The sequence below is a fragment of the Silurus meridionalis genome, chromosome 20 (assembly GCF_014805685.1).
Source record: "Silurus meridionalis isolate SWU-2019-XX chromosome 20, ASM1480568v1, whole genome shotgun sequence".
Classification (NCBI taxonomy): domain Eukaryota; kingdom Metazoa; phylum Chordata; class Actinopteri; order Siluriformes; family Siluridae; genus Silurus; species Silurus meridionalis.
In genome coordinates, this window is record NC_060903.1 from 9,897,501 (window position 1) to 9,924,121 (window position 26,621).

The following is a 26,621-nucleotide window of genomic DNA, read 5'->3' on the forward strand; positions in this document are numbered from 1 at the left end:
TGTGTGTGTGTGTGTGTGTGTGTGTGTGTGTGTGTGTGTGTGTGTGTGTGTGAGACAAAGAGTGAGAAAGAGACTGTTATTGCATTTTCAGCCGCAGTCCCCTGCCCATTTTAAACTCATCTGTATGCAGGTCAGGGAGACCACCCTCCCTTCTTTCTCTCTGATTTGTTCTCTTTTTCTGTGCTCCTCTGACTCTTTTTCTATAGTATAACGCATTAAAGCTGCTGTAAATAATGCTGCCAATCCTGATAGATTTAGATAACTTCCCTATCTTCTTCCATTTCCTTGATCTAAACAGATTTCTTATTACATCCAAGAAAAGAATAACTGCAATTAACATTTTAGAGCACAAGCATGTGCCTCTTACTTTGTGACAAATGTTTGTGGAAGCTGTATTGATAGATGTCATGGTGTCCACATGCTTTTAACAGTATGTTGTGATTATATCCCAGAGTTTCTTACTTGTTTAAATAAAATATTGCACATTAAAGAAAACACTATATGTGTATATATATATATATATATATATATATATATATATATATATATATATATATATATATATATATATATATATATACATTTTTTTTCCCCATAAAGTATTCCGGGCTAAAATCACTTCAAAATAGCAAAATACTTCAAATAGTAGTCACTGAATACTGAATTTACTACATACATTGGCACTGTAATGTGCCAGCGCAACTTGAGAGAACCTAACTTCTACTAATTTCTGTAATTTTTCATATTTATTTCATGTAAATTAGTTTTTTAAGGTTTCCATGGCTGCAAATTTTTGAAAACCTCCTGGATAGGACTTGTGGTGTGTACTACGGTCATTTATTCAAGTATAAGCCTTATGTATTATACTTATGTAAACAAAATAGCAGATAAGTTAGAGAGTGGTTATGGGTAAACATTGTTAATATCACAGCTTAATGTGGTATATATGTTGCCACTTATTCAGGTACAGTGTTGCTGGATGGAATTGTAACATTAAAAATTCTGTTTTCTAGATTACTATGGTAAATATTATCCATAGTTTGTTTTTACTGGAAAAAGAGATGGTGAAATTTAACCTGAATCTGTTTGAGAGCGAAGATTTTACGTCCAGTGTCATATAGTTTTGTATATGAATAAATTGCATTGATTTAAAAAAATAATAATTATGTGCATCTCTCTGTTGTGACAGATTGTCCATTAGAAATACATTTGTGAATGAGTCAAAGACATGAATGCTGATTACTGGTTGTGTGTGGGCAGTGGAGTACTACTGTCACGGTCATGGTGTGTGTGTTTGAGAGACAAGTGTCACTATCGTCATGTCGATATGTGAAGAAAAAAACATGGAGGAGTAGGACTACTTATAACATCACAATTGTGTGAGAGACCGTGTGTGTGTGTGTGTGTGTGTGTGTGTGTGTGTGTGTGTGTGTGTGTGTGTGTGTGTGTGTTGTGTGAAAGGTGAGAAAATCTGTGTAAGTGTTAGGACATTTGCGTAAGAAAATAAATCTCACCAGTACTGACTAACACATTATTTTATGTGTGTGTGTGTGTGTGTGTGTGTGTGTGTGTGTGTGTTAGTTATACCAAACACATTTTCACACTAATGGGGATTTACTCTTCGTTAACACTTTCTCTTGAAACACTAAGTGCTTGAGGAACTGGACAGTGCATTGGATCGTTGTTCTGAAGGCTCTTGTACTCAGGACTGAATTTTCAGAAATTCTAGAGAGACTTAATGTCTTGGGAAAGAGCAGCAAATTTAAAGGGGCATAAAATCGAAAAGGCCTTGAGGTACAGAAATGTTGAGGGTGGATGGTAGAACTGAAATCTTTACATTCTCATCAGATACCATTGGTCTGATGTAGTTGCTGAGCAATGATTTTGACTGTTGTCCAGGCTCCTTCCCTTATGGATGATTTCCACAGGACTTAACCTATAAACTTAGGCTCCTGCTAGGGACCTGAGTGTGTGACACTCGGATTAAAGGTCACACAAGGTTCACAAAACTTATATGGGTGCCTAGCTGACAAGCCAGGCTGTAGTTATATCATGATCTTGGATTTCTACCGGTTTTAGTTGGTCATCATTAGACATGTATGTGCCAATCTTTTGTATTAAACAACAAAAATTCCAGCCAACTTATGATCAGCATCCCAACAATATCATGTGTAACATGATATTGTTATATGTGCTTAGCCACAGAGCTGCTAGGTAGGGGGGCATGCGACTTGAAAGTCAGAACTGAAGCATCAAGGAATGCTCCACACTTTGAAGATAAAGAGTAGAATCCAATTCTGGCCTGTGCAAGCTAATTCCAGTTAGCATCTAAAGCTCAGTGAAGGAGAATATGGTATCGTAAGGTAGAACCATTCAATCATGCTTGAGGCTCAAAGCATTGAGTGAAGAAGCATCTGGCAAGTGATTGAGAGGTGTAAATCCTGTTTTGAGCAACAGAACAGTTCATGGGTAACACAAATAGCCCAGATATGATGGATCACACGCTAAAGAGGGAATCCAGCTCAAGCTAGTGAACATGTTTAGATTGCAGTTGAACCGTAGAAAATGTGCCTGTTACAATCTGAAGAGATGAAAGGGGACGACTATGGAGTTCTAAAGCTTTAGCACCTGTAGATGTGACCCCAGTCACAAGTTGTTCCACAAGGTTCACATGTGCATTGATATCCAAATGTTGAAAAGAATTAAAACAATGACCAATCTGTATATAAATATGTTTAAATTATATAATCACTTTTCAAACATAATTTTGGCATGTGTGCTCAAATTATTATGACTAATATAGCACTGTCAATCATTTTAGGCTTAAACACGATACTGTAATTGTAAAGTAGTGCAATTAGAATTTACTGTATACTTGTTTACTTATATGTAGCTTTGAAGCAAGAATAAGTCATATGATTGTTAGAGATTGTTGTATGGGAAAACAGTGTGTGTTTGCATGATGGATTGATGTAGTGGGCATGTGCAGAGGAGATAAATATTGAATTATGTTTTGTTTGACTTTAAGGTGCAAGCAGATATTGACTCATCTCATTGAGTACTGTGACTGTTCAACCTTTTAGCATTACACTCCCAGGTTTTCTGTGAGACAATTAATACTTTATTGTCTACTTAAGCTTCCTTTCCCAAATTACATACTCTTGACCATATCCTGGTGACCTACCAGCACCCACCTCTCTTACACCCTTCAAGCAGCATTAATGAGACACTTTTTACTCCCTCTTAATGTTTTTCTATACCAGCATGTAGCCTGATTACAAAGCTGTTTATCTCACGTTCTAGCCTACTTCATGCCATTGCTTCATAGCTAAAATCGGAAATTAAGTATTAAACATCAAATATTATGCAATTATGGTTAAATATAAAATTTGAAGTGCTACAATTTAAGTTTTATATGTAATATTATTTACATTTTCTATTTGTAAAATAGCAGTAAGTGTTATTTGAAGCAATGTTGCCAGGTTTGCAGTTTTCCTACAAAATAAGTTTCTCTTGAACTATTTGAGCCGGTTAAATGCACCAGTGACCAGGTGAAGGTGATTTCCTATCATATTCATCAGTCTAAGTAATAGGTCTACATCTATAAATTCTCTCTCTCTCTGATTATATTTAGGATATCTTTTTAACATCATGCTGGCTGTTTGTATTTCTGCTGAATCATCACCAGTTTTCAAGGATCTCTATCTCCCTATTTATTCACAAACCAGAGTTTTTTTTCTCAAAACCCATCTGCTCAGTCAGCAGAACTTGGAATCCCATGGAGAAAAACAACTCCACTAGGGGGAAGCTCATTACTTAACTCTTAAGGAGTTACTATGTTGTTGTTTCACAATGTAGAAAACACAAATAACCTGAAGTCAGCTCAACTGGAAAATTGATCATAGTGGAGATTCTTAGCTTGATGTCAAGGGATTTATTATGTGTTATTTATTAATTTGCTTATGGTTGTATCAGTACATTAGCTCTAATGAAAATGAGTATATAATGATATATATATATATATATATATATATATATATATATATATATATATATATATATATATGCTATAATGAGTACATACATACGACCTAATAAAAATAATCAATGTTAAGTATAAAATAAAATATTTAATATTAAAGATTAAATAATATATAAATATGTGTGGTACAAATGTAATGGCAGTAATGCAGAAACAAGTTTTGTGCAATATGTGTTTGTATCAGGATGATGTGCTGTTTCAGAAAAGTGTTGCCAAATTAATATAGGTAAGTAACTGCGCATCATTTAGCCATTAATATGAACAAAATTTTCCCTGAACATTTGTATTGGTTGGTGTGTCTGTGTGAGAACAGAAACATTGAGAGGGTGTTAGAGTTAATAGGTGAAAGTGTAGGCAGGTTGTCCTGAGGGTGTATATGTATATTGCCTCCCTTTGAAAAGCTTTGTTTCTCCAATGTTAGCTGTTTTAAAAAAAGGTAATTACTTCTAAATGCAAAAGTGTTTAGGCAAAATCTGCTCCTTCAGTTCTCTCCGAGTAAAATACATTTAATCCACTTATTAGTAATCAACTGCTCAATTTATCTACTAATCAGCTCATGCTGTAATATTTCTATTTATTTACAGATAAGAAAAATCTAACCTGAAACCTAAAACAGATAAACAAAAGATCTATTACTTACCATTATTGCAAATAGCAGTTTTACTAATAAATGTTTTAAGTCTTAATGATTATACGTCTATTAACATGTTGGAAAATGCAAACTGCAGCTTTGATGGTTGTCAGTTATAATTTGATAATATTTTATTTCATGTCAGAAATCAAATTCAAAATACTTTAGTGACCTCCTAGGGAAATTGTTGTGAAATTTGAATGATTATTTGATACAAAAATTTCCATTGATGATTTTTGTTTTTTTTCCAGATGAATGTGTATCTATGTTCAGTATCAGTGTCACATCAATGACACACTTCTTTCCACTTCTATCTCATTGTTCTTTGGGTTGTTTGGACAGTTCAAATAGCAGAATGAGCAAGAGAGAGCGAGAGAGAAAGAACAGAGCACTTGTTACCATAGCGATGAGGAAGAATCTCTCATTATATAATGTCTAAAAGCTTCCTTGTGTCTTAACTTCTCTGAAATTCGCTGTGCTGCTACTTCACTTTTTACTATAGACAGATGAACAGTCACTATATGAGGCAGTAGTAAAGGGGACACTGTAGAGTACTATACACACTCACTGGACACTTTAAAAGGAACAGCTGCATCCATGATTCATGTATAATTCATGCAGATATACAGTCAGCCAGTCATGTATCAGCAACACAAAGCATAACATTATACAGGTCAAGTGCTTCAGGTAATATTCACATTAAATATGACAATAGGGGAATGTGATTTTGACCATGGATCTTGGAACACTTCAGAAAACATAAACTCTTTGGGATTTTGTGCACAACCGTTGGGGTTAAAATTCACCTTTTACAATTATATGACGAATTATATCTTTGCTATACTCGTGCTGAGAGAGACTGACCCCAGTACCTCAGATCATATAAACATCTCATATGTATACATGTATGAGGCGTAGTTCTTTTCTATTGGTTACATTCAAACAAAGAAGTCTGTGCCCATTGGTTAAAACCTAACATTGCATTTTGTACTCTGCTTAGCCACTGGACTTGTATTTTTTTTAATCTTATGTTTGCATGTGTGTCAGAAAACTGTTGTGGGTAGTCAAAACAAGGATTTTCGGTCCATCTCTTAGAAATGGCACACCAACATACCTTGGGTGTAAGTGTTCGACAGAGTAAGACACATGGTTGTACTTCGTTGATCCTATGATCATGTATAAGTTAACGTAACCTCTCAAGTTTACACAGAATAGTAAAAAACAAATGGATGAACCAATGAATGTCTGGATCTGAGAGTAAGAGAGTGATTGACTCTTTTTCTATAAGGAACATCCATGTTTTAATGAAAGAAAATTATTCACACACTGCAGAAAAAGATGTAGAGTAACCGGATTAGTGGCATTTAATCGCAGGATGGCAGATCTGCTTTTGCAAAAGACAAATGATTAATTGCCCAGTTTCTTGCCCCCATTTCCACTTTCGGTTGACCAACTCAACTGGTGGGAGTGTCAGTCTGCCAATAAATAAAAGTTATTTACAGAAATTTAAAGCAACCAAATTTACAGTATCTTGTTTAACTTGAATGAAAAGCCATTAAAGTATACAAATCTGATTAACATTTGATTTGTTTGAAATAAGGTTATTATTGGCAACAGATTAAGGAAAGTTTCTTTCCCCAGCTTATCTCCAGATGCTTTCAGCTGTGAGTTAAAACCTTTGTTATCACAGGGTTCTCTGTCAAGTGGCACATGCTGGAAGTAGTTCTTAAACATGTATCTTTAACTGTGTTTTAGAGACAGTCCATGAAATACCCAGGAGTAGAGATGCACCATTGACAGAGTTTGACTCTCACTTTAAATGGTTTTGACTTAACAGCAAGAATACAAACTCGATTTTCACCCAGATACCACTGGATACTCCTGCAGTACCTTCTACAACAAATCAATTTCAATTCCGTTCAGTTTTATTTGTATAGTGCTTTTAACACTAGACATTGTCCCAAAGCAGCTTTACAGAGATAACAAGTTTATGAAGTTGGAATGTATAAGTTTAATACCTCTAAGTTTGCTCCTTATAAGTTTATTCCTAATTCGCAAGACTGTGGCAAATGTGGCAAGGAACCTTGAGAGGAACCAAAGGGATCCAGTCATCTGGGTGTCACAGAATATTCAATATTGTTCCATCATTATTAAGGTGTACTGTTTAGTGATTGGTGCTTATATGTAGAACTGTTCATGCAAATTTACATAACTATTAAAATTGCATTACTGCATTTAAATACTCCTATGAGCCCTCGCTTAGTTAGAAATGAGCAAATAAGGTGATGCACTGTTCTGTAGAGAAACCTGCACTGTTCATCAGGAAGTACTTATACAACAGCTCTTTAAAAATGGTAGGTTAAACAAGCTTCATGCGATAGATAATGCAAGATGTCCAGTGTATGACTTTGTTACATTATACATTTGAAAGAAATGTTTTTGAGGATAACGGATCATATAAATGATACAGTCTGTTTAGGGACACTGGTCACTTTAGCTGTGTATCTGTTGTATATTTAAAATTATTGGAAGATTGTTATAATAGCAATTACTTTCAATTATATATCAAACATTTATTATCTACAGTACAGACCAAAAGTTTGGACACACCTTCTCATTTAAAGAGTTTTCTTTATTTTCATGACTATGAAAATTGTAGATTCACACTGAAGGCATCAAAACTATGAATTAACACATGTGGAATTATATATGGAATTATATACATAACAAAAAAGTGTGAAACAACTGAAAAATGTCATATTCTAGGTTCTTCAAAGTAGCCACCTTTTGCTTTGATTACTGCTTTGCACACTCTTGGCATTCTCTTGATGAGCTTCAAGAGGTAGTCACCTGAAATGGTCTTCCAACAGTCTTGAAGGAGTTCCCCGAGAGATGCTTGGCACTTGTTGGCCCTTTTGCCTTCACTCTGCGGTCCAGCTCACCCCTAAACCATCTCGATTGGGTTCAGGTCCGGTGACTGTGGAGGCCAGGTCATCTGGCGCAGCACCCCATCACTCTCCCTCTTGGTCAAATAGCCCTTGATGCCTTCAGTGTGAATCTACAATTTTCATAGTCATGAAAATAAAGAAAACTCTTTGAATGAGAAGCTGTGTCCAAACTTTTGGTCTGTACTGTACATCGACAGAAAATATAAAATTAAAATGTAAAATTCATATACAATTCTTTATATGAATATTCCCCTAGTTAGGGAACTGACAATTAGATTTTTGGGTCTGTCTCATGATGCTTGACCACTGGTCACACTACATAAAACAGAGGGACTGCACATAGGCGTACTTTTGTTAAGGCGTCCTACATTGTCTTTCTTTCTCTTTCCCTTCTGGGTAGACAGATTGTGGCGACTAAGCACTAATAATTTCTTCATTCTTTTATTCTTCCTCTGTTAAAAGGCTGTCTGACACATGAGTGTCTTTTTGTTTGAATATCTATGTGTATGCATATTTTGTGGTACTCTTTGCAGATAATGAGTTTGTGGAGTGGGTTGTGCTGTCATGAAGCTCAAAGTTGTGTGTGCATGTGTATGTGAGGTACATTAGGTCTTATCAGGAATTCACTCTCCACCAAATCACACACCTTGAGGACACACACCCACAGTTCTGTGTCTCTGAAGGGGTTAGAGTAAAGAGCTACACTTCCACAAAGTGTCTGTGTGTGTTTTCATTCAAATAATTATCTGCTTTAAATTAGGTATAAAGCAGTACATTGGTTTGTGTAGCATTGATTAACTTGTGCACTAATTGAATGTTTTAATTTGTAGAAACATAAGTACATGATGTATGTAAGGTTTTCTGCCTCTTGCATATGTATATTTTACCCTGTGGTTTGAACGAGACATATGCAATGAGACTGGGATCCCACAAACCCCCAAAAATAAGGCATGGGTGCAGGCAACCATGTGTGCTGGCATCACCACAGACAGCGTCTCGGGCACAGACTGCTGCCTAGCAGGGAGGTAATTGAAAATATCCCCTTGGCTGCTGATCCACAAATACAGGACATCTTGTTTGGCCTCCTTTTATGGTTCATTTTCCAAACTTGTGTTTATCAGTATTATTCATGCAACTAAAACCCACTTAATAATCTCTAATGTGTAATAACAAGCTACAATTGGAAGCTGTGGATGTAGACAGGTTCTTATGAGGACCATGTGTTAATGTCACTTAAAGCAGTGGTCCCCAACCTTTTTTGCACCACAGACCCGTTTAATGTCAAACAATATTTTCACGGACCGGTTTAATGTCGGACAATATTTTCACGGACCGGCATCATGACATGCATCAAGAGTGAGTTATAGACAGATGTGGCGGAGAGAATCTGGTAATTTTTCAAAATAAAACCGTACAGAATCAGATAAATAAATAAAACTGAAATAATGTAAGTTATTAATTCTTTCTGTGTGGCCTGGTACAAATTGACCCACGGACCGGTGCCGGTTCTCGGCCCGGGATTGGGGACCACTGATTTAAAGACAGCAGTCATGAAACCTTTTGGGAGTGTCTTCCTGCATCTGTAACTCCAGCAATGATTTCTCGCTGAGATCATAGATATCACATGATCACATGATATCTCAGTATGCGTTGATGAGGCTTATGATTATTAAACTCACACACCCTGCTGCTAAGGCATGCTGGTACACTGTGGGACACTGTGCTACTAAGGTGAGACCTTCTGATAAGAGGTGTGTATCTGCAGTGAATAGCAGCAGAAATGTGTGCTACCTTACTGTGTCTGTGAGAGGGAGATGCTGAGAGAAAGTCATGAAGTGTCAGAAAGAGATAGAGAGACTTAGGGATGAGGTGTTGTGTGTGAAAGTTGAGCAGATGGGATATCTGCTAGAAAACTGGCACCATGTAGATATTCATGACTCTTCTGATTTGGATTACACAAACACACACACAAAAACACACACACACACACCAATCATAGTTCCTAATAATTACATCAGTCACACTGTCCCAGTGAGAGTTATTTGTCCGCACACACACACACACACACACACACACACACACACACACACACACACACACACACACACACACACACACAAAAGAATTTCAAATGTTGTTATCTATTGAATATATCCAGGCTGAACCACCACCATGTAGAACACAAGCAGAGAAAAGATGATGATGATCAGGTGATCAGGAAAGTCTCTGTTCTCAGTCATATTTACATCGATGACTCCCTCTGTCTCATCCACATAAGCACCATACTTCTTGTTACCTTCTGCCTTGCTTGTTATTAGTTTATAAGCTAGTCAAGGTCTGCGTTAGAGCCAGGAAATGATACATCAGTGGTAGATTGAAAAAGCGGCAATGACAAGAAAATGGTTTATGAGCTGATACCAAAAAAAAATCTACTTAAATACAGTAACAAAGTATTTGTACTTCGTTACTTCTAACCTCTGCTGGATGGACAGGAATGGATCTCACTATACTTTAATCCTGATGTAAAAAGTTTTTTTCAACTTCCTTACAGTCTTACTATTAGACTGTTATTGCATCAAACCTCTTGGTTGCTCCTGTAATCCTGTTGAAAAAAAAATTGCTCTGGGCTTTGCCAGGAAATTAGAAAGACTTTGATAATACTGTTGATGTAAAGAATCTGAAAAGGATACAAATTGTTTGGATTTAATTTTAGATTCAGTTATAAAGTTCTCCAAATTTTCCAAATTCTTTAAATGCAAGGGTTTACACAACTACTGTATTTACTAGTATTTGACATGCATCAAGTTTACCCCTAGATTATGTTATCGGTGGATTTGTAGGCTGCTGATGTTTTACCACAGTGAATGTGATTATAATTGATTTATTCTTATGTTTCAGCTTGGCATCTTGTGTTGGAACAATATTGATTTATACAGTATAGTGAATGTAGCCCTGTTCATTCAGTTTTATGTACGGATATAATATTTATTGGTGTCTCCTCGGGAACATTGGGTGACACTGTTTATATTGTTACATCAAGAATTAATCTCATTGGCTGTTTGTGGGTAACATAGAGAGAAAAGAAGAAAGAATTTGTGAGGGAGGGATGAGTGAAAGAGAAAACGAGGTTGAATGAAATACAGTCAGCAAACATAATATTTCTTTGAATACTGATTAATACAGTATATAAATACACAAACATGGTGGTTGATGAAAACTGTGTGATTGTTAAGGTGTACTTATGCTGATAGATTGAAGCAGAAGGATAGTGAGCATATACCTTTGAATAGTAAAGTTCTAGAAGATGAGCAGTTTCTTCATCTTTACACTATGGATATATTTAAGACTCTATCCACATATTTATTTAGTTATTCATTTATTTTTTGTTCAATTTATCCTCCTTCTGGTAAACTTCGTTCACCAGACCTTTCCATCATTATCTCTACTCTAATGCTGTTTGACCTGCTCTGTTTTTCTCTTTCTTTACGTATGCTCTTATGTGTTCTGACTGCTATAAGGAGGTATAATCTGTGGCTTGGGGTAGGTGGAGTCTGAACTGATTTTCTCATAAATAATTAACTAATATTTTGCTTGTTTCATGTGGTTGTTTAGTCTATATTTTTAAAAGTACAGTTAGATTACACAACCCAGACAATCTTACAGTATATCTTATATCTTATTGTATATCTATAGTATACAGTATCTATAGGCTGGTCTCCTTTTAGATGACATCACATTCTAAGCTTTTTTATTCATTTAGTCTTATTTGCATATTTATGTAATTGTAGTGATTACAGAAAGATAATGCGATTAAACATTTATGTATATTATAAATGTGGTTGTTTTAAATATTGTAGCAGCAGACAGCTAAGGCCTAAGTCACCATGAATGAGTGCAAATCAAAAATGTATAAACATATAAAAAGAAATATATATATATATATATATATATATATATATATATATATATATATATATATATATATATATATAAAATTATATTATTCAACATGTTTATATAGTTTGTTTAAATTTTTTTACACTTTACATGGATGCCATACCATACTTTTTATATTAAAATGGGGCATATGTTAAATTTTATTTTTTTTATTAGATTAGAAACAAACAATAAAAGCCTGTAAAAACACTAAATTATAGCAATGCAAGATTTTAAAGTCAGAATAGCATTCCACCTTACAAATTGATGCTAGTTGTAAACTAAACTAGAATAAACTAAACTAGAACTATTCTAGACTTTCAAAAACATTTGATTAAAAAAATATTTAAGTTAAAATATGGGGTGCCTGCTATCAGTACCTTGTTTGGTTTAAAGTAAGAAATATGTTGGTATCATCACTTCATAAAAGTAAAACAGGACATGAATGAATGTCAGCAGTTTGAGAATCAGACACATTAAAAACACTGAATGTTAAGCAAAACATAAATCTCCAAATACTAATTGGCAATGCAACAGACATAGACATATGCATCTTCAGCATTCGGGTGGTGGGGTCTTAACTCACCAAGCCAGAGCACCTTCTCCTATTTTTCTGCACCCCAGTTTCTAGGTCTTTCTTATCATGCATAGATAAGTTACTTATGTTTTCTATGGCTTTTTCTGCAATTCTTCCATGAAGACCACTTCTGGCCAGGCTTCTCTGGACAGTAGATGGGTGTACCTTGGTCCCACTTGTTTCTGCCAGTTTTTTTCTGATGGCACTGCAGGACATCTTCCAGTGTCAAAGGGAAGTACAGTGCCTTGCAAAAGTATTGACCCCCCTTGGCGTTTTTCCTATTTTGTTGCCTTACAACTTGGAATTAAAATTGATTTTTACTTGGATTTCATGTAATGGACATACACAAAATAGTCCAAATTGGTGAAGTGAAATGAAAAAAATAACTTGTTTCAAAAAATTCTAAAAAATAAATAACGGAAAAGTGGTGAGTGCATATGTATTCACCCCCTTTGCTATTAAACCTCTAAATAAGATCTGGTGCAACCAATTACCTTCAGAAGTCACATAATTACTTAAATAAAGTCCACCTGTGTGCAATCTAAGTGTCACATGATCTATATATATATATATATATATATATATACAGGGAGTGCAGAATTATTAGGCAAATGAGTATTTTGACCACATCATCCTCGTTATGCATGTTGTCTTACTCCAAGCTGTATAGGCTGGAAAGCCTACTACCAATTAAGCATATTAGGTGATGTGCATCTCTGTAATGAGAAGGGGTGTGGTCTAATGACATCAACACCCTATATCAGGTGTGCATAATTATTAGGCAACTTCCTTTCCTTTGGCAAAATGGGTCAAAAGAAGGACTTGACAGGCTCAGAAAAGTCAAAAATAGTGAGATATATTGCAGAGGGATGCAGCAGTCTTAAAATAGCCAAGCTTCTGAAGCGTGATCATCGAACAATCAAGCGTTTCATTCAAAATAGTCGACAGGGTCGCAAGAAGCGTGTGGAAAAACCAAGGCGCAAAATAACTGCCCGTGAACTGAGAAAAGTCAAGCGTGCAGCTGCCAAGATGCCACTTGCCACCAGTTTGGCCATATTTCAGAGCTGCAACATCACTGGAGTGCCCAAAAGCACAAGGTGTGCAATACTCAGAGACATGGCCAAGGTAAGAAAGGCAGAAAGTCGACCACCACTGAACAAGACACACAAGCTGAAACGTCAAGACTGGGCCAAGAAATATCTCAAGACTGATTTTTCTAAGGTTTTATGGACTGATGAAATGAGAGTGAGTCTTGATGGGCCAGATGGATGGGCCCGTGGCTGGATTGGTAAAGGGCAGAGAGCTCCAGTCCGACTCAGACGCCAGCAAGGTGGAGGTGGAGTACTGGTTTGGGCTGGTATCATCAAAGATGAGCTTGTGGGGCCTTTTCGGGTTGAGGATGGAGTCAAGCTGAACTCCCAGTCCTACTGCCAGTTTCTGGAAGACACCTTCTTCAAGCAGTGGTACAGGAAGAAGTCTGCATCCTTCAAGAAAAACATGATTTTCATGCAGGACAATGCTCCATCACACACGCCCAAGTACTCCACAGCGTGGCTGGCAAGAAAGGGTATAAAGAAGAAAATCTAATGATATGGCCTCCTTGTTCACCTGATCTGAACCCCATTGAGAACCTGTGGTCCATCATCAAATGTGCGATTTACAAGGAGGAAAACAGTACACCTCTCTGAACAGTGTCTGGGAGGCTGTGGTTGCTGCTGCACGCAATGTTGATGGTGAACAGATCAAAACACTGACAGAATCCATGGATGGCAGGCTTTTGAGTGTCCTTGCAAAGAAAGGTGGCTATATTGGTCACTGATTTGTTTTGTTTGGTTTTGAATGTCAGAAATGTATATTTGTGAATGTTGAGATGTTATATTGGTTTCACTGGTAAAAATAAATAATTGAAATGGGTATGAATTTGTTTTTGTTGTTGCCTAATAATTATGCACAGTAATAGTCACCTGCACACACAGATATCCCCCTAAAATAGCTAAAACTAAAAACTACTTCCAAAAATATTCAGCTTTGATATTAATGAGTTTTTTGTGTTCATTGAGAACATGGTTGTTGTTCAAATTAAATCCTCAAATAAAATTAATCCTCAAAAATACAACTTGCCTAATAATTCTGCACTCCCTGTATATATATATATATATATATATATATATATATATATATATATATATATATATATATATATATATACACACCTGTTCTGAAAGGCCCCAGAGTCTGCAACACCACTAAGCAAGGGGCACCACCAAGCAAGCGGCACCATGAAGACCAAGGAGCTCGCCATACAGGTCAGGGACAAAGTTGTGGAGAAGTACAGATCAGGGTTGGGTTATAAAAAAATATCCAAAACTTTGAACATCCCACGGAGCACTATTAAAGCCATCATTAAAAAATGGAAAGAATATGGCACCACAACAAACCTGGCAAAAAAGGGCCGCCCACCAAAACTCATGGACCAGGCAAGGAGGGCATTAATCAGACAGGCAACAAAGAGACCAAAGATAACCCTAAAGGAGCTGCAAAGCTCCACAGCGGAGATTGGAGTAACTGTCCATAGGACCACTTTAAGCCGTACACTCCACAGAGCTGGGCTTTACGGAAGAGTGGCCAGAAAAAAGCCATTGCTTAAAGAAAAAAATAAGCAAACACATTTGGTGTTCTCCAAAAGGCATGTGGGAGACTCCCCAAACATATGGAAGAAGGTACTCTGGTCAGATGAGACTAAAATTGAGCTTTTTGCCCATCAAGGAAAACGCTATGTCTGGTGCAAACCCAACACCTCTCATCACCCCGAGAACACCATCCCCACAGTGAAGCATGGTGGTGGCAGCATCATGCTGTGGGGATGTTTTTCATCAGCAGGGACTGGGAAACTGGTCAGAATTGAAGGAATGATGGATGGTGCTAAATACAGGGAAATTCTTGAGGGAAACCTGTTTCAGTCTTCCAGAGATTTGAGACTGGGACGGAGGTTCACGTTCCAGCAGGACAATGACCCTAAGCATACTGCTAAAGCAACACTCGAGTGGTTTAAGGGGAAACATTTAAATGTCTTGGAATGGCCTAGTCAAAGCCCAGACCTCAATCCAATTGAGAATCTGTGGTATGACTTAAAGATTGCTGTACACAAGCAGAACCCATCCAACTTGAAGGAGCTGGAGCAGTTTTGCCTTGAAGAATGGGCAAAAATCCCAGTGGCTAGATGTGCCAAGCTCATCGATACATACCCCAAGAGACTTGCAGCTGTTTGCAAAGGCACTGTAAGCATGACGTGTCTTTCATCCACTGCATTAAGTTTCAAAATAACTTGAACAGCACATCTTGAAACCCCAGTCTGCTTTAAAATCTTTTCCTGGGTAAGACCTTCCTGGGTGTATGACCTATGACATGAAACAGTCTTACACCACCTTTCCTTAGTAGCAGAGTTTGACTGTTTCTTACCCAGTTTTAAGCTCCTACACAGCTGTTTATTTTTTTTTAATTGATTTTCTTTATATATATTTTTTTATTTTGCTTATGTGCATATTTATGAACAGCTAAATCTGTCATGTGTGCAGCAGATTGCAGTCATCTCAGGCCAAGTTCTGCTTCAGAATAGTACAACACTGTTGTGACTGTGACTTGATCCCTCGGGCTTCCAAAAGACTCATGTTACTAACTTCACTTGAGCAAATAAAGTCTTAGAATAGCTCAAGATGGCAACTGGGTTTCCCCAAAGGATAAATGGTAAATCAAAGGTGACAAGGGCGTGTTATAAACAGTACTGGAACGCAGCCCTGTAGCCTAATACTTTGGATTGATATACCAGAACATTCTGGTGCTCTTCATCAGAAGGGAATTCCTTTTTCCATCTTAACCATGTCAACAAACAAATGAGGAGGAGGGAGGGAAAAATGGAAGCAGAAGAATGAGAGACAGATGGTGATAGAGGAGACATGAGTGAGAGACAGTGAAGAAACTGACAGTGCCAAGTGTAACACTGTTCTCTGGTTAAATCTCATTAATTGCTTTCCAGACTTTCAGAGAGAAAGTAGATTTTAGAGAGTAGTGTTCTGGAGTCTTGTATCTGAGTATGCTTATTATGATCTAGATCACAGTCCAATCCTGGGGTCAGCAAAGTACAATCATACTGCACTCTTTACTTGTGCTCTTATTGAATATATTCAAAATGGAACTAAATATGTATTTATATAAAGAATATAAAACTTTAGAAAATACAGGAAATGTAAGCTTCTAGAAGTGTTTTTGTGGAAAATATGCTACAGTAATATCTAGTATTTATATATGTAAGTACATCTTAGGGTGTGATTAGGGTTCAGGTTAAAAGGTCACACATAGCCATATCAGGTTACAGTGCTCCTTGAATCAGGTTTTCCCTTCTGTAACACCTACTTCATCTCAGCAGCTCGTTATCAAGACCTTGATAAATTAAATCAGGTGGGTTAGAGTGGGGAGGATGCAGTGTTTGTTTCACTGTGTTGTGGCCTTCCTGGAATGCAAAAACTCTCAGAGCCACAGAATCATGTTCATTTTGCCATTACAAAAAAAAAAAGTCAGTGGATTCAGTGCAGTATGTGTGTGTATGTATGTATATATATATATATATATATATATATATATATATATATATATATATATATATATATATATACGTTTTTGAAGTGGATCTGCTAAATTCTCGCTTTGTCTTAGCATTTTTAATCGGTTATGTCGATTTTTTTATGTCGCTGAACCCTAATATCTCGAGCACAAGGGGGGCAAATTTGCCACTAAACGTCGGTTATGTCAGGAATCCCCCTGCCATGCCCCCTTCGGCGGCGGCATTCCCCGAAGCACCCTGCTTCTTCTCCCGTGCGGGCGAGCTCGTCGCAGTCATGCTGATCACACACACCTGACTCTCATTCACTCACTCATCCCATCTCCTATTTAAGCCCCTCACCTCCACACACTCGCGGTCCGTTATTGTTTTTGCATGATCGTATGTGTTGGTCATGGCGGTCTGTGTAATCACGTATACGTATCCCGCTACGTCCCCTATTTCTCGGACTCCGCATTCTCTCAACGGCACCCGGGATTACCCCGATCCTGCTGTTTTCCATGTTCACGCTGTCTGCACCACGTTTATCAGTTGCTGCCCAGCGCTGCGCTTTCCATAGCGCTGATACGTGGATTCTCTACACGAACTGTCTCTGCTGTCACAGAACTTCATTGACCGCGCTCCCGGAGGGCACAACTGGATATTACTGCTTCGCTACAAGTATTGGTGAATTATCTCCTGAGTATTCTCAATAAACTTTGTTTACGTTTACTTCGGCTTCCGCCTCCTTATCCGCATTACAGGTTATCTCGATCCGCATGACCAATCAATCAAATCGCCGCAGCGCTGTTGTGTAAAAAACCTCCAAAAACACGTGCATGCACATTCTCATTTAATAACGCACATCATTTACATAAAGAAATTTCAAGCACGTTAATATATTGCCGCCATATTGATTTTCGTTTATCTTGATCATCGGTTATCTCGACGCTTTTTGGCGTCCCCTAGGCCGGCAGCATACCCGGGTTCCACTGTATATAATATATACACACACAGTATATATGTGTGTGTGTGTGTGTGTGTGTGTGTGTGTGTGTGTGTATATATATATATATATATATATATATATATATATATATATATATATATATATATATATATATATATATAAAGTTGTATTTGTATATATAGTTGTATTTGTATATTTCTTTGTGATGAGTTCTTTATATCTCTTTTTGCACCCGAATTCTTGCTCCCACACAAGATTGTGAGATCTGGATTTAGGGAATAAAGCCACTTAAACATATTTAAAGCTAGAACCAGAAACTGTTTTGTTTCTTCTGAAGTTCTTTTTTTCTGATATGCTAAACATTTTTCCTATACTGTTGTTTGTCTTCCAGGAAACTAATGACTTTCCCTGTTAGAAATACCTCTGTAGCTGCTTATAAAACCTTGGTTTGTTTTTCGGTGTCGAGACATCACTTCAATTTGTTGATTTTTCTTCAGATTTCTGCTTGTTAAAGATGAAACAAGATGTAGAATATGAAAGAAAGAGGTGAGAGAAAAGGAGGGAATCTGTGATTAAATTTCTTTGCTAAGTCGCAACTTGTTAAGGGCTCTTTAATTAGCCAAACGAAAGGAGTGATAATTAGTGTTGCTCACGGTTTTGGAAAAGAGGTGGTAAAACGTGACAGCCTTTATCAGTGAGCAGGGCTGAGGCTGGTACTTACACAAAGATCATTAAAACTTAAAACAAGTTGCTTATTAAAGTAGACAATAGATTAAATACACAATCATCATAGTAAAAATGCAAGATGCAATTAATCTGTATTTAATTTATTTGTAACTTACACATTTTCTTTGCAGTTTACACACACACACACACACATATATATTTTACATTTATGTTACAGTATACATTAAGTACTGTACATTTATTTTAATATGTATCTGCACTTGTCAGTTTGTGCAGTGAACCTGTTTTATGCAATGACAGTAAAATGTACTTCCAATTTTTATAAATACTTTTTCATGAAAAATATTACAGTACAAAAACAAATTTAATAAATAAAGTCTAGTTGAGACCATTGGGTGTAAAAGTTTGGTTTAGCAAATCTTGTAAAAAAAAATTTATTTACACTTTGTTTTTGTTCCAGGTTGTGGGAACAGCGCTTTAAGCTTGGACATGTACCTGGCTGGCTACACGACCATCACTAATGTGGACTACTCCAGTGTGTGCGTGGAAAACATGGCCCAGCGTCACACTGAATGCACAGGCTTGAGCTGGGTGTGTATGGATGCTCGTCGTCTAGCTTTTCCTGATTCCTCATTTGATGTGGTTATGGAAAAGGGAACGCTGGATGCCATGCTCGTGGAGGAACGAGACCCTTGGAACATTTCAGATGCCAGTGCCCAGCTACTGCACGAAGTTCTAAAAGAGGTAATACAGCCTGGCTAGCTTTAGGGGCTGGTATTTATAATTATATTATTTTATTGACTATTTAGTTATTTGCATTTCTCCTAGTTCTCCAACTTTACATTGAAATTGACATTCCAAGCTGGCAGCTTGCACCTGTTAGAGAGAGAATTTGTTTTGGCAGACTTTGAACTAATTGCTTTTTAGGCTTTTTAGCCAAGTGAATTGATGTAGGACAACGGAAACCATCTGATCAGATCACTGGAATTAAGTTAGTTTTTTTTTTTTTTTTTCAAAATTGTTTCCAAATGCAAAAAAGTGGCATGGTAGCGGAGTTTAATAGCAAATTAGTTTCGTTTCAGAAGATCATGGGGATGAATCTCTGCATTGCCCTTGATTTGGTGTCAGTGTTGGCTAATTATTTAAGGCTCTGGGCTACTGTTTAGAAGGTTCTAAGGTAAATCATCAGCACTCTTTTGCATTATTGAGCCATTGAGTAAGGCCCTTAATCCTCGTTGCTCAAGGGACACTATTTCAACGCAGGTCCTGCACTCTGAACCCAGCTTCTATAACAGACTAGGATATGTGATTTTCACTGCACTGTACCGGTATAAGTGACTCGTTCTCTTTAATCTGATTTCTCTTTTAAAAGTGTCCAACAGGAAAAGTGTTTAATGCTATACTTTGACAAATGAATGACTACATTAAATTATACTTTGGCCTTCCTAGATACAGGACTTTTCTTTTCTTTTTTGCTTTTGAATACAGACTGTTATACACTCCTGTTATAGAGTTGTTTGCTTTTACACAAGTGCAGAATGTAAAAGTAGGTCATCAAATATCATACAGTACTTTCTGTCCTTTCAGAAGTGATAAGGTAGCACCTGGTAACCTGGTATTGGCTGGTGCTGTTTCTTCAGTGTTGGCTATCTGTGTCTTGGTTTATTTATTGTACATTAGATAGAGGTCACCCTTTTTTTTATTTTGGTTTACCAAATGTGTTAAAGACCCTGTGTTATTGATAAAAGTTATTGTGTGTATGTGTGGGTGTGTATGTTGGAATATGTTATAGTTATTTAAGGTCTAAGGTTTCTGAGCATCAGTGTGTGCATAAGACTTTGAATCTTTTGGGGAATGAACAGAATAGATGTGCAGAAAGAGTAGTAGGACATTAGTCTTGCAGTTACAGTTCTAACTCCTCTCGAGCGTATTTAGTCTACTAGATAAAGCCACGAATATCACAATACATCTGCATAAAACATTTTCTACAAAATATAGAAGCTTTTAAAACACCCTTGTCTCCCTTATGACGTCTCACTCACTGTAACCTGCATACAGTATCTATATTTCACTGTCAACCTTAGCAACCTGTCGACAAACTGAAAATTCTCATTAGCTCCTCTGCTCCCCTCGTTCGCCTTTCCTCTCCAGCTTTTTCATCCTCATTTTCGTGTTTTCTTTCTCTCTCTCCCTCTGTCAGCCTCCTCCTCCCTTCTTCCCTCATACACTATTGAATGTTAATTATATCATAGGCAGTATAATTTCCTCTGCAGTCTTACATCATTAGTTATTCAGAAATTTATAAAAGCCCCACCAAACAGCGAAAGCCGATGGGGAGTATTTAGATTGATATTAGTATAAAGCTGTGTAACTGATATGGTCATACAAAATGTCAATCAAATATGAAAAATCACACGTGCAAATCACATGTGCACACAGTGAATTTGTGAAAATTATCTTGCAGCTCGACACATCGCAAATTGCCAGTCACATCTTCTTAGCAACACTCAATATATACAGCTGTAACTAAACACACACACACACACACACACACACACACACACACACACACAGTCGATTAAGGCATATTTTCACACATATAAGCACACACTGTGTGAGGGATCATTTGACAAACCCTTACAAAAACACACAGTTCCAAGAACTCTGCTGTAAGGATTTCCACTGTGATATGATTAAGTGTTTAATGAATCACAAAATAAATATATATATATATATATATTTTTTTTAAATGTTTAACATGTTCCCCTTTTCACAGACCTTTGTGCTCATATCCTGTGCTACAAATTCTGTTATTTAGTCTGCTAGTTAACTCAAGGGGCTTAAGCATCGGATGGTTTGATTCACGTTCTGCTAATCAGTGTTTATGCTGTGAAAATCACATACTGTTGCTCTCTGTAGCTGCAGCATGTTTTTAGTCCAGTCTCCATTTTCAAAATCAGAACTTTCCAGTAGGTTGCAATGATTTCTTTAACCCAGATTGAATCAGACAGGAAAGGCTGCCTGATTGAGCCAGATAGACTTCGCTCTAAGACACCAACTAAAATGATAGCTTAGCAGCTTGTAAAAAGCAGCATGAGTGACAATAGTTTGTGGTAAACTGGAGTTAGGAGTCTCTTATCTCTCACCCTTGACTTATTTTAGATCAGCATTCACACCGTCATTCATGAATAACGAAGCATGAATAAATAATGGATTGATCTCTCTAGCTTGCTCTCTGTTTCTCTCTCATTATTTCCCCCTCTCTCTCTCTCTCTCTCTCACACACACACACACACACACACACACACACACACACACACACACACACACACACACACATAAACGGTTGATAGTGTCTTTCTGAGCCCTAACAAGAAATGAAGGAAGAAAAGAATAAAGGCCTACATGTTCAAAAACAGGAATGTACATTAAGCCTCTTGTTCATTCCATAGTGTCAGAAGGTAATTAAAATAACAAATGAACCACTGAAAAGTGGCAACAGTAATAGCAAATAAAATATAGGGTAAGGTATGTTATATTGCCCGCATGTCCTTCAACATCCCAGTGAAGAGTATGTAGACCGCCTAATCTGGTCCAATTTGTAATGAGTGGTAGCTCAGTGGTTAAGGTGCTGGGTTACTGATCGGAAGGTCGGGGTTTAAGCCCCGGTATCGCCAAAGCTGCCACTCTTGCAGCAAGGCCTTTAACTCTCTGTGCTCCAGGGGCACCGTATCATGGCCGACCTTGCGCTCTGACCCCAGCTTCCAAGCAAGCTGGGATATGCGAAGAACAAATTTCACTGTGCTGTAATGTATATGTGACAAACGAAGGCTATTCTATTAATCCAGAAGCCTCACTTGTACTCCCTTTATTGGAGATTTGCAGCCATCTCAATGGGCTTTATATTTTATTAATTTATAACACTAATTCCAAAAAATGTAAATAAACACCGAATGCAGTGATTTGCAAATCTTACAAACCAACGTTATTCACAATAGACCCTAGAAAACATATGAATTGTTTAAGATGAGGAAATGTATAGAGAGAATGTACATTTCACAGAAAAAAAGTACGGTTATTTTTAATTTGATGATCATAACTTTTTTAGTTTTAGCTTTTGAACTGAACACTGATGATATGTTAGATGGTTTCTCTCCATTTTTGTCATTTTAGATCATTTTAAATGAGATTTGGCCCAGAAAAGGCAGCAGAATCTTTTGAACATGTTTACATATGGCTTATACAGAGTAGCATGGAGACGGTTGATCCGCTTTGGCGACTTCTAATGGTAGCAGCCGAAAGAAGAAGGAGAAGAAGAAGAAGAAGGAGAAGAAGAAGTTGTTCACATATGACTTATTCTTTGCAGGATATAGCTTTAATCTGCATTTGTGGATGACAAGCCAAAATGTGTTCACAAACAATGAGTTCTGGAGGTTCAACTGAGCCCATGCAGTGATTCCTATTATAGACTCATGCTAGTTTCTAATGCAGTGAGGGCCCAGAGATCTAAGAATGGTTTCCACTCTTGTACTTTTCTCCAAATTCTTGGAATCTTTTGATGATGATATTTATAGTAGATGATAGTCAAAGTCTTTGCAATGTTATGTTGAGGAACATTATTCTGAAATTGTTCCACACTTTGTAAACAAATTTTCACAGTTCAGTGAACCTCTGCACATCTAAAAAAAAACTGATAACTCTGCTTAACTGATAACTCTGCTCTAAAAAACTTGTCTAAGATTCTCTTTTTATTCCCAATTATTTTGTGACCTTTTGCCAATTAACTAATTATTTGTAAAATGTTTCTTAAACTGTTTGGTGTTTAGTAACACCTACTTTTGCAGCCTTTTGTTGCCCTGTCCCAATATTTTTAGATTATTTTTTCCTTAAATTGTACAATTCCTCAGGTTAAACAGGTGATGTGTGTTTACTGTGAGTAAAATATGGGTCTTTGAGATTTGCTGATCATGCATTCTATCTTATTTATATTTTACACAGGGTCCCAATTGTTTGGAATTGGGGTTGTATTTATTTATGTATGTGTTTTTATCTTGAAAAGAAGCATTTATTTCTGTATATATTTTGCGTGCGACCCTTTAAGTATTTTCTGTTATGACTGGCAGGCAGCATGTCACAGTATTGCTATTGTATCTGCGTCAGTGTTCACAGATCACTGGAATGTGGGATTATGACAGTTTTTTCTTAAATAATAATGGGTGGCGTATTAAAAACATTTAAAAGAATAAGTGAAACCATAGAATATATCATGACTTATTGCTTACTGCTAAGTGATTTAGTAAGATATTACAGATATCCTAGCACACGTGTACAGATCTTGCATTATTTATTTTTATGATACAATACAGTTGGCATCAGGGTTTGTGTGGGTTTAATCTATGCTTGATCTTGTAGCATGCACACAGCTTCACAAACGCCTTGAAGTGTAGGCAGTGCAGTGGTTTTGGGATTTGGATTATTGTATAGTGCCCTGTAAATCATACAGCTAAAATTTCAGAAGCATAATAAAGTTCGGGGGTCTCTCCTTTATTCGGTTAATGATTGCAGGCTAATTTATTTTATTCCATATCCATGCTCACAAATCTCAAATGGTCCTCTGTGGACGATGCTGTGGCAGTAAAATTATCTACTGATAATTAAGTTAATGAAAGTTCTCTGTATGAGCAGTAACAAAGCAAATCATCATTATTTCATTTCATTCAGCCATTATACCTTTCTCAAAACAACTCTTAAGTCATGTAAGAGATCCTCATCTGTTCATTATAAACTAGTTAAGGATGTAAGAATGTAAGGATTTTAACCAAAAAAAGGTTTACAAGTGGGCAAAGTCAGTTCAATGTTTAACAGAATTCCTGGTTAAACTCTGGTGTATAATTTCTTTATCAGGCCTCACAGCATAAACACTGCACAGATCATTTTAATTGTATTTTGATGTAAGTTCTTTATGAATTTTACAAACAATTTGGAAACTTATTCATTTCCAGAATTTTTTTTTTTTTCTCTAATTTTGGCAAATGAAACTACAAGCTTGGGCAAGATACTTTTCTCATGTTTAAGACCATTCTTATTAAAATTGAATGTGTTTTTTTAAATGCATGTTTAAGTTTTTTTTGGTAACACATTTGTGTATTTAAGCAGTTATTGACATAATAAAGCAACTGGCATTCAGATTTTGGATCAGAGTAAAAAAAAAATTGTAAAGCTTCTTTTCTGCATTAATTGCATCATTAGACAGCAGGATTAAGGTAAAATAAATGTGTGCATGTGTGTAACAGTAGACAACTATAACTGGCCATTTTTCCCTGAAATCTAACTCTACATTGTCCTTAATATATCATACACTCACACCTAGCGCATGCACAAACCGACTTACATCATCATACATTAAACCCTGATCACCTCTCACACACTAATTCAGCAGTCATTCTGTATAAAATGCACACCACCTTCTGAACGACTCTCTTTTGCTTTCCTCTCTCCTTTCTGTCACACACACTTACTTGAAGTCCTAACTGCTTGCCTGCACACAGTCCATTCAACACAGGCATCTCCTGCCTTCCACTGTAACCGATCCCTTTGTGTGTGTGTGAGAGAACAATAAGAGCAAAAGAGATGGAGGTGGACAGAGAGATGTTAAAATGAGCTGCTGCAAAGTGACACCTGTGTCTGGCAGCGTTTTGTATGTGTGACCTCAGCATGGTAGAGTGGGTTTCTTCGTGTCAGTGACATCAACTGTTTCACCAGCTCTCATATGTCAGTGACATCATCTCAGTCATCTAGTCTCTAATGATCAGGCTACAAGTGGCTTACAAGGCCAACAGGAATCTGAAAAACTCTGCTGTTTTTAGGAGGAACAGGAAAACTGTGATCTCTCTGCAGAAGAAAAAGAAACAGAATAACTGAGAGAAAGAACGAAAGATGACGTGCCTGTGAATAAGAGAGAGAGAGCTAAAAGCATTCACCCAGTCAATTATGGAACAATGCATGAATAAATTATAAATCCACGTAAATCATTTGGTGTCTTTTCTTCCCACAACTATTATACAAGCACGCACAAAGACAAGAATAGTGATGTCATGTAGTGCTCACTGTTTTTACTCATCAGGCAATGACCTGAATGGACTGGAAACACAGTGACATACGGTCAGGTCTATGCGGATTTGGGCAGAGAGGCAATATTTTTCTATTAATTTGCCACCATTATGAAATGACGTAATCAAGACGCGATTGAAGTGTAGCCATAAGATGAGCTTTGAGGATGGATTTGGACTGTAGTTAATGTCAGCAGTCTGCTACACTGACACAGGACTACAGTTTGCATTTGATCACCATCAATGCACACCTCAACATCGTTTATCTGAAAAATAAATGGACATTCAGCCACACAGATGAGGATGGGTTCCCTCTTGAGTCTGATTCCTCTCAAGGTTTCTTCCTTTTGCTATCTCAGGGAGTTTTTCCCTGCCACAGGTTTGCTCATCAGGGACAAACTTACACTTGTAAAGAACAGCTTATTCATTCTTTATCACCACAATATCTGTCTAAAGCTGCTTTAAGACGGTTAATTGTTAAAAGCGCTATACAAAAAAAAAATTAATTGATTTGAATTGAAACTGCATTAACATGCAACACCAAAAACCCTGGAAAACTGGAATCCTTGAAAACTCAAATTGATGGTCATAGAATTCTTTCCTTTATTACATTAACCCCTCCACAACATCCAGCCAACTCAAGAACACTCTTGAGGGGATAGTGTAGACAGCAACTACAACTAAGACAGTATAAAAAGAAATCACACACAAATCCAAAGCAACACTTTTTAGTGTGTTGGATTTTCGTGTCCAGGACAAGATGTTTTACCATCACTGTACCTCGCAACATCGTATATCTGCTATAAATGGAGATTCGGTGCAACCCAGATGAGGATGGTTTCCCTCTTGAGTCTGGTTCCTCTCAAGGTTTCTTCCTTATGCCATCTCAGGGAGTTTTTCCTTGCCACAGTCGCCACCGGCTTTCTTATCAGGGACAGACTTACTTATAAAGAACATATTCACTTTTAATCACCACATTATCTGTGTAAAGCTGCTTTGAGACAATGTTCATTGTTAAAAGCGCTATACAAATAAAAATGAATTCAATTGTTTTATGTAGACATTTAAAAACCAAGTAGCTCATACGACTTAATCTCTGCCTTTCTCTCAGTTAATTTCAGTCCTGT

The 26,621-nt window shown here is 37.0% G+C and overlaps 1 protein-coding gene across 1 annotated transcript in view; it reads left to right on the forward strand.

The window, feature by feature from the left end:
• Nucleotides 1-26,621, forward strand: part of ece2a (endothelin converting enzyme 2a) — a 73,952-nt gene that overhangs the window by 12,433 nt on the left and 34,898 nt on the right. Inside the window, exon 2 of the mRNA XM_046877224.1 lies at nucleotides 18,846-19,129. Coding sequence (XP_046733180.1) covers nucleotides 18,846-19,129 — 284 coding nt within the window. The remainder of the gene's footprint in view (nucleotides 1-18,845; nucleotides 19,130-26,621) is intronic.